The sequence below is a fragment of the Panicum hallii genome, chromosome 5 (assembly GCF_002211085.1).
Source record: "Panicum hallii strain FIL2 chromosome 5, PHallii_v3.1, whole genome shotgun sequence".
In the NCBI taxonomy this organism is placed as follows: domain Eukaryota; kingdom Viridiplantae; phylum Streptophyta; class Magnoliopsida; order Poales; family Poaceae; genus Panicum; species Panicum hallii.
The window spans coordinates 52,630,555-52,639,765 of NC_038046.1; the positions used below are offsets into that span (position 1 = coordinate 52,630,555).

Sequence of the window (9,211 nt, forward strand, 5' to 3'; positions counted from 1 at the left end):
AAGATGTACGATCTCTGATATGGGATGCGATAAGATGTAGTGTCTCCGATATGAAGATGTTTTCTAGTGCTAATCATGCTTCTCCTTTATTTCAAAGAAACGACAGCAACAACAAGAAAAGTAATGGCGACCATTCTAGAGGCAGTTTATGACGGGTCGAAGAGTGCGATGATTGTTCGGGAATGGCCGAGAGCCAACCCGGCCGGTCGGTAGCTTGTGCGATGATTGTTTTGGTGCAATAATTGGCTTGCTCCTGCTACTGTCTCAAGGTGGTCGATCGAGACCACCGGTAGTTGCTTCTGCACGGAGCGACTGACGTGTAGGTTCGGATCCACGTATCAGTGACTCAACTGCTGCAGAAAGCAGTAGGATCGGCCTGGAGGCTGCAGCTCTTGGAGCTCGCCGTGACACGTTGCTACTAGTAGTGGGATGCATCAGGCCACTCGTGTCTCGTGGAATGTGGATTCATCATTGATGTACAATGCACACCAATAGCAAGCAGCCACGCACAGGTTGGCATGCTCAGGCGGTACGCAGGGGTCTAAATCACCGTCCTACACCGTACTGTGTGCCGATGGAGGGTCAGCGTCAGACATGTTCACCGGGGACGAAAACTGCCGACACCCTTTTTTTTTTTCCTCGTTTCAACACAGGTAATACGGCCGTTTTCTTTCCATGGCTACTGGACTTTAGTAGTTTTTACGAATTAAAAAACATTACCTAATCAATATAATGCTAACTTATTTCTAATACGGGTGCTTAATCTTCAATTTGTCTATTTATATTCTATCTCCAAGCTTTAGTACTTATATTTAGAGTTAATCATTATTTTTTCTGAAACGAGTTAATCATTATTTTAGTGTAAGATGACCTTGCCGGTCGATCAATAGCGAGGAAGGAGAGAGAGGTGAGGAGACCACACATGGACTTCTTAGGAATACAATAATTTAAGATTAACGGCGTAATGAGATATGTATCATGAGGTCCACTGGAGTGTCGCACCCTGCTTCTGTCACTCATCATCATTAAATGTGTGTATACAGAGAACCGTTGGATCTTAGGGATGGCACCAATGATATTGATGCCGACATCTATAATTTTTATAAGTTTTTTCCGACAGGGCTATGTGTATAATATATTTTCTTAAAGGGCTAAAAGTGCAAATTTCCATACTAAAGCTTAACTGCAAGTTGCTGTTTCTTGGGATTGACCGGGGCGCAGTGTTGAAGTTTTTCATCCCCGGCCCTGAGAAAAGCAAGAGGGAGGGATGAAGAAAGCGCAATCATAGACACCATGCATGTATATTCTCTCTTGGACTCATCGGAGGACCTGGCGGCGATGCCATGATCCGAGGCTTGATTAAGGTCTACTGGTCTTGAAAGGTAAGCATTAGAACCATACCTACTAGTTTGAGATCCTCCGGCCTTTCTTTACTTCGCCCCAGAAGAAAAAATTGAAGTTGCTGCGTGCTAATCCTAATATAAAGATGTTGTACATGGATGTTTTCCAGTTGTGTTGCTGGTGATTGGACATCGTAAATTGTTCTAGTGCGTTGATTTGACGCTGTTGCATGGCATCTTGAATTGTTGGTCTTCTCACCCTGCAGGAAGCAGCAGGCAGGCAGCAGGCCTTAGGCCGCCGGAAGAAGATACAAATGGCGAGCTCTTACCTGGTTGTTCATGTCGGGGACGCCAACGTCCCGTCAAGCAGCAGCACCACATCAGGGACGAGCTATTACGTGGAGCTCCGTTTCAATGGTCAGAGTGCGAGAACGGAAATGAAGGAGAATGCTAGATGGAATCACATAATCCGCTTCCCTAGGAGAGAGCAGCAGCAAGGTGATATCGATGATGGTGATGAGGGTCATCATGCTTCCGGTTCCGGTGGCCTCAATCTTGAGGCTGCTGTGTACAGCATTGATGAGGCGACCAACTCGGAGTCATTGCTTGGCAAGGCCGTGGTTGGTGAGAAAGATTTCGACAGCCATTCCTCCAAGGCAGTGTTCTTCCCTCATGAACTGGTGAAGAGTAGCAGCAGCGACCATATGGCGGGGCACAACCTAGGCCGATTAGTCAATGGAAAACTGACCCTTAAGGTGTTCCATTCCCCTGCCGACGACAAGGCCCTGCTGTTTGAGATCGAGGACGACAATCGTGATCGCCAAGCTGAGGATGTCGGTGTTGATAAAGTAAAGAAGAAGGCTTTCAGATTTCTGTTTTCAATCAAGAATCATCTCTACAGTGCCGCATACAACAAGACTAGTAGCGCCGTGGGAAACACCTCCTTATTGCAGCCAGCTGCTGTTGATGTTGTTCCGAAGGAGATCAACCCAAGCTTCGAGTGCGGCAAGGTGGTCGAGCGCATGCAGTTCCTCTTTGTGCTCGTGGTGAAGGCCCGTGAGCTGCCGGACGTGGACGCCTACGGGCGCCTCGATCCGTTCGTGGAGGTGAACTTCGGTGCTCACAACAAGGGCTTCACCAAGTGCTTGAAGAGTGACGGCAGCCCAGAGTGGAACAAGACCTTTGCGTTCTCCTTACAGAGCGGCAAAGCGCCACCCAGCTCCGGCGTAGATGTTTTCGTCAAAGATGGGGATCTGGTGAGAGATGAATTGGTAGGGAAGCTCTACTTCTATCTCAAGGACATCCCAGTTCGGCATCCGGACGACGCCCAGCCGGAACCGACCTGGCACCCTCTCTTGGACGAAGGTGGAAAGGCTACACTAGGCAAGGCCAGCTTGCTGCTCGCGATCTGGATAGGTTCACAGGCTGATGAAGCCTATCGCCATGCGTGGGAGTCACCGTTCGGCCCCAAAGTGTACGAGAATCCAAGGCTTTGGTGCTTGCGGGTCACCATTGTTGAAGTTCAGGGTGTCGTCGCATGCGACGAGGACGACGCCGGCAGCGCTACAGCCAGGTCACTGAGGGACAAGTTGTTCTGCACGGCACGATTAGGGGAGCAGGTCCGGAAGACTAAGCTGGCATCCAAGACAATGCAGACGACGTCTAGTGGCAGCTATGAGTGGATGGAGGACCTCACCTTCATCGCCGCACAACCTTTCTTCGAGTCTAACCTTCAAGTTGATGTCGTCGCCGCCGCCTCGAACAATAATTCTGGTACAGAGGAGCTGCAGCAGGGGGAGGTCATCGGCAAGCTCAGTATACCTTTGGCATGGATCGAGAAACGCGACGCTGCCGCCTATGATTTTGATCGCCTTGCCACACCCACACCCCAGTGGTTTGATCTGAAGAATCCATCTCCGGCGCGGCCACACACGTACTTGGGTGGTTCTTCTGTGGACGAAGGCGTTGTTGGTGGAAGCGGCAGCGTCAGCCACATGCGGATTCGACTCCGGAGCCTGCTGGATGGTGGGTATCACATTGGCCATGATCCCCAGGGCCACATGGACGACACGAGACCCGCCGAGAGGCAGCTCTGGAGACCACCCATCACCCGGGTTCATCTCGGGATCCTCCGCGCCACTGGTCTCCAAAGTATTGTCGATGGAAACACTACAAGAAGGGGCAGGAGATCAACTGCGCTGAACCCATACTGCGTGGCGAAATACGGCGATAAGTGGGTACGAACTCGCACCATCCTCGAATCCTCTGATCCTGTGTTCAACGAGGAGTACACCTGGGATGTCTATGACATTGCAACCGTGCTCAAGGTTGGCATCTTTGACCATTGCTCACGCAAGGCCAGCAGTGCCCACCACGTGGTCGGCAAGGTACGGATCCATCTGTCTTGGCTCGAAACTGGCCGGGTATACGCCCACGCTTACCCTCTCGTCACCCTGAGCCGTTCTGCTGGGATCATCAGAACCGGCGAGCTGCATCTAGCAGTGAAGATCTCATCGCCGCCATCAACCATGAACATGCTACGCATGTATGCACTCCCCACTCTGCCCAGGATGCACTATGCACAGCCCCTTGAAGAAGAGCAATACGATTTCTTCTCAGCTACAGAAACGGCGGAGGAGGGTAACAAACTCTGGCTGCATGCAGCTAACATCCTGGCGCTCCGGTTAGACCGGATGGAGCCGCCCCTAAGGAGCGAGGTTGTTGCCTACCTATGCAACGCCGAGAACTGCAACAATAGCTCCTGGAGTCTGAGGAGATCCAAGGCAAACTTCTTCCGGTTGATGCAAGTGCTCTCCCCATTAATTGGTGCAGAACGTTGGTTCGGAGGTGTCATCTCATGGAAGAATCCTCTTACTACCTTGCTTATCCATGGCATACTTGTCCTAGCCCTGTGGTTCCTTGACCTGGTACTCCCGCTGGTGCTCCTGTACCTTGTCTTGCTGGGCGTGTGGAATTACCGGTTCCGCCCAAGGAGGCCTCCATATTTTAGCATGCTTCTTTCGTATCTAAACATTGTGCATCCGGATGAACTTGACGAGGAGTTCGATACTGTCAAGACAAGTCTGAGCGACGACGACGGACTGTTGAGAATGAGGTATGACAGACTGCGGGCAGTTGCCAGCAGGATTCAGACCGTCATGGGTGACGTCGCAACTCTGTTCGAAAGGTTCCAATCACTCTTAACCTGGAGGGATCCTAGAGTAACGGCCATCTTTATGCTCTTCCTTCTCCTTGCAGCAGCAGTGGCGTATTTTGTACCATACAAGAAGCTTCTTGTGGCAATGGCCGGGTTCTACATCATGAGGCATCCAAGGCTTCGTCGTCGTCGTGGTACCAAAACAACGCCGTCCATTATCACCAACTTCTTTCTACGATCACCTAGCAAGCGAGATGAATTAATGTAACAATACTACTCTATATATTGTGACCCCAACAAAAGGTTGGTGCTGGCCGTCAGCATATATAGGGCTAGCACTACACCGAGCATTTTAGGTACTTGCTTCATTTATCCTGCTTGATCCTCCTGGTAATATAAATACACTGGTCTGGCTCAGATAAACAGATTGTGCCATTTTTTCTTCTTCGGCCTTGTTTAGATCCCTTCCAACTTCCAACTTTTTACACTCTCCATCACATCAATTTTGGGACACATGCATGGAGCAGTAAATGTATGTAAAAAAAATAACTAATTGCACAGTTTAATTGTACATCACGAGACGAATCTTTTAAGCCTAGTTAGTCCATGATTAGATAAAATTTGTCAAATACAAACGAAAACGCTACAGTAGCAAAAAGTTCCAAAAGTTATAAAGATTTGCGATCTAAACGGGGCCGAATTCATTTCGAAAGATGTCGCATCAGCATGTTGCTGCGTTGTTGGTTGGATGTAGATGAATCTCGGAGCACTATTACAAGCAAGATAACCGATGGTGTGTGCAGCAAGTCACGTGAGGAATGTATCTCATTTTTCTCATGTCATCGGGTAAGCCGGAAAATTCCTGCACGGTGCGAAACAAAGAGAAAGAATCAATCTATATCGTTATAATCTAGACACACCGTTGTTGATGGTTCCATTTTTCTTTGACTAGCATGGTAATTTTTAGCTCTTCGAACCGGAAATTATAGTTTTTTTTTGTCTCAGCAAAATCCGATCCAATTTGTCGTAATCGATCATCAAATGCCACAAATTTGTTCAGAATTGTCAGCAAGACTGAAGAAATTAGTAGAGATTGTTGATTGTAGTCCATAGGACATGAGAAGTTCAGAACACAATTTGTTCAGAATTGCGAGCACCCTTCCGCTCTCCATGCTCGAATGGGCATTTCGGCAACAGTTTAACTGCAGCACCGAACCACCATACTCCCAGAGTCGTCACTCCCCAGTCCCCACCGAAGACGCAGCAGGGCATTCAGAGTTCAGAGCCCCGCCGTCAAAACTCCATCGTTCCCTGCAATTATCTCCGCCAAACTCAAAGGCAGCCACATTTCTGAAGCCAGCATCGATTGCACAATTTATTCCTCATGTCATGGAAAGAAAATCCGAAACAGAGTAGTGGTACATCGACGGATCCGATCCAATTCAGGCGCCGGTTTCAGCGTCGTCGGCGATGCGGACGAGCTGCTTGCCGACGTTGCGCCCGTGGAAGAGCCCGATGAGCGCCTTGGGCGCGCTCTCGAGCCCCTCGGCGACGTCCTCGACGTAGGCGAGCGTGCCGTCCCTGATGTAGGGGAGCACCCACCCCTCGTACTTTGGGTACAGGTGCTTGTGGTCGGGCTCGATGAACCCCTGCAGCCGGAGCCGCTTGGCGACGACGGCGGACAGGTTGCGCACGGCGTCCTTCTCTTCGTCCGCCAGGTTGTACTGCGAGATGAGCCCGCAGACGGCGATCCGGCCGTGCACGCGCATGTTGAGCAGCACGGCGTCCAGCATCGCGCCGCCCACGTTCTCGAAGTAGATGTCGATCCCCTCCGGGAAGCACCGCCGGAGCGCGGCGGCGAGGTCGGGCTCCTCCTTGTAGTTGAACGCGTCGTGGAACCCGAACCTGGTCCTGAGCAGCTCCACCTTCTCCGCGGACCCGGCGCTGCCGACGACGCGGCACCCGGCGAGCCGCGCGAACTGGCCCACCAGCTGGCCCACGGCGCCGGACGCCGCGGAGACGAACACGGTCTCGCCGGCCTTGGGCGCGCAGATCTCGTGGAACCCCACGTACGCGGTGAGCCCCGGCATGCCGAGGATGCCCGTGTAGTAGGAGAGCGGGACGCCGCCCTCGCCGCCGTGGTGTGAGATCTTGGCGAGGAACGCGGTGACGGGGGGCCTGACGACGCTGTAGTCCTCCCAGCCCGTGATGCCCCAGACGAGGTCCCCCGGGGCGAGGCGCGGGTCGGAGGAGTCGAGCACGCGAGCGACGCCGTAGCCGGTGATGACGGAGCCAGGGACGAAGGCGGCCGTGTAGGACTCGCGCAGCGGCCGCGACATCTTGGGCCGCATGTAGGGGTCGCAGGAGAGGTAGAGGTTCCGGACGAGGACGGACCCGGGGGGCTCGTCGCCGGTGAGACGGAGGGGCACCTCGGCGCCCGGGAGCAGCTCCATGTGCTCCTCGCGAGGGTACCCCTCCACGTACTCCTTGAGGATCACGCGCCGGTTCGTCGCCATCGCCGCCATGGGGGCCCCTGCTCGTGCTCGAAATGTCTCTGCTGCGTCTCTGCTCTGCTCTGGTCTGGAGAAGAGGCGGAGATCTCGGTACCCGAGCAAATGGATGCCGTGTGAATGCGATTGGTGATGTGTATTATTGGGTCACGCTCACGCGTAGGGGTCCACTTGGCATCTCTCAGCGATCATCACGTTTCTCTTGCTGTTTGTCCAAACTTGCTTTTTTTCGGAGATATTTCTAGGAGAAGCAAGCAGGAGGTTCATGCTCACTACTATTTATATTGGAAAATGCTACTGTACTACTAAGATCCAGTAACTAAGGATAGTTTAACACCTCCAGTTGTTTTTGTTAATCCTTTTGTCTCAACATCAAACTTTTTAAACTTTAACTAAGTTTATGATAAAGATACACCAACATCAAATTAGTTTTTGTTAAATTCATAGTAAATTATGTTTTGATAGTTTATTTATTTGATATAATAAATATTGACATATCTTTACTATAAAATTGATTAAAGTTAGAAAAATATGACTTAGTATAGAAGGTAAATATCTTGTTCTTATATTTTGGAATAGATAGAATATATATGCAACCAAATAAGTGGTGGTGAACAATTATGTCATTCTGCGTTGATTCACTGATATAAAATCTTGTTTCCCTCTCTAGTTTTTAGTACGGCACTAAGATAAATACTAGGCAATTATAGAGAGCTAGATTATAATTTTTTTATTCATTCGTCACAGGTCGTAGAACACTTGGTTAACGCTTGTGATATGAATCTACTAGGGTTTGTTCCTGATTTTTCGATAAGAGATCTGGGATAACTCGATTGATGGAGGAGACAACATTCACAGCCCAACTATAACCTTCCAAGGACGTTGTGCTTTAGCAATCGATACACCACCTCCTATGGTTGCCGCGATCTTGTGGAGCGCGATACTCCGGCCACTAGGGCACTCATCCTGCAAGCAATCGAAGAACTAGCAAGAACAAGTAGAACGGATACTGAAAATACGAGATATAATTGAAAGTCTCGAACTGAATCTCAAATATGGTGGAGTTCCGAAAATAAGTGGATGGGCGGCTGGATCAGTATGCGTGCTTACAAGAAAGTAGCAAAAACTAAACTTGCATCTAACAAAATCCGAGTGTTCTTGGTGGCGGCTAAGGTGGCGGCGGCTAAGGGTTATAAGAAAATGGAAGAATAACCACAAGGGTGTTAGGATCATATCCCAACGCTAGGACGTTTCCGAATTGGACTCAACTTGATACACGACCTATTGAGCTAAAATAGGGTGACGCAGCGCCATGGGCTGAAAAGGACTATATAATAAATCGACGAATCGACAATGGCGGTTGACTCCGAATAGAAATGTAGATGATTCCGAATCCATTAGAAAATAGATTTTATAAGCTTTTTAGGAAGTACTTGAACGTCGAAAATGGAGTCGGATGAAGTTGTGGCGGCCGTCACAAGTCGTATCTATCCTGCAGTTCGAATTCAGGCTGTGCGATGCCTCTTCCCTTTTGATCTACCCTATTATTTCTGAGTAAAATAAAAGTGCACGTATCTCCATTATCTAAATATGATGAACCTGAGCTTAAGAGTGAACTTACTTGATGGGTAAGTCAATGAGCACGCGCGTGAGTAATAGGACCAAGTGGTATTAGCGAAGTAGATGCTGGTGTAGGTGTGGATATATTGTTTTGATGGGTAAGTCAACGAGCACGCGCGTGAGTAATAGGACCAAGTGGTATTAGCGAAGTAGATGCTGGTGTAGGTGTGGATATATTGTTGGTGGTGATTGTTTTTGGTGGTGACACGATCCAAGAGTCACGATCTTTTTGGCCCAATAGAATGAGTACACATTTTAATAGGCCCAACCTAATAATTCATGGATAGGATTGAATTTGGTATGTTCAGGTTTTACTTATACTAACAACATGTGGGATTATACGAGCAACACACCTTCAACTAAATAAGCTATAAGATATATTTTGGAGATGAACAGTACTAACCAAATATGGTTTATAAATCTGTTGGTACTAGTGGCCGGAGACGAATCTGAGTGAGAGAAGGGGAGCAGAAGATGGAACCAACTAGGATCACCTATATTGTTTGACAATAGAAAGCTCGATGCAGTTCAGAACCAGCGGAGCAGAAAATAATGGAGGAGGCCAAGTAACGACATATTCAAGA

At 49.3% G+C, this 9,211-nt stretch overlaps 2 protein-coding genes across 4 annotated transcripts; one reads left to right on the forward strand and one right to left on the reverse strand.

The window, feature by feature from the left end:
* The first annotated feature begins 1,182 nt into the window (after positions 1 to 1,182).
* Positions 1,183 to 4,945, forward strand: LOC112893864 (FT-interacting protein 1-like). Of its 3 annotated transcripts, none has more exons than XM_025961381.1 (3): positions 1,183 to 1,382; positions 1,607 to 4,527; positions 4,599 to 4,945. In XM_025961381.1, the coding sequence occupies exons 2-3, from the start codon at positions 1,655 to 1,657 to the stop codon at positions 4,741 to 4,743; spliced, it is 3,018 nt and encodes a 1,005-aa protein (XP_025817166.1). In that variant the 5' UTR covers positions 1,183 to 1,382; positions 1,607 to 1,654; the 3' UTR covers positions 4,744 to 4,945. The 3 variants fall into 3 exon arrangements, with proteins under 3 accessions (XP_025817166.1, XP_025817167.1, XP_025817165.1); XM_025961382.1 differs by having other exon boundaries at positions 1,607 to 4,455; XM_025961380.1 differs by having other exon boundaries at positions 1,184 to 1,382; positions 1,607 to 4,945.
* A 627-nt stretch (positions 4,946 to 5,572) lies between these two features.
* LOC112895911 (2-alkenal reductase (NADP(+)-dependent)-like) lies at positions 5,573 to 7,126 on the reverse strand. The gene has a single exon (XM_025963915.1). It carries the CDS (start codon positions 7,020 to 7,022, stop codon positions 5,940 to 5,942), a length of 1,083 nt encoding a protein of 360 aa, XP_025819700.1. The 5' UTR covers positions 7,023 to 7,126; the 3' UTR covers positions 5,573 to 5,939.
* Between the last annotated feature and the right edge of the window lie 2,085 nt (positions 7,127 to 9,211).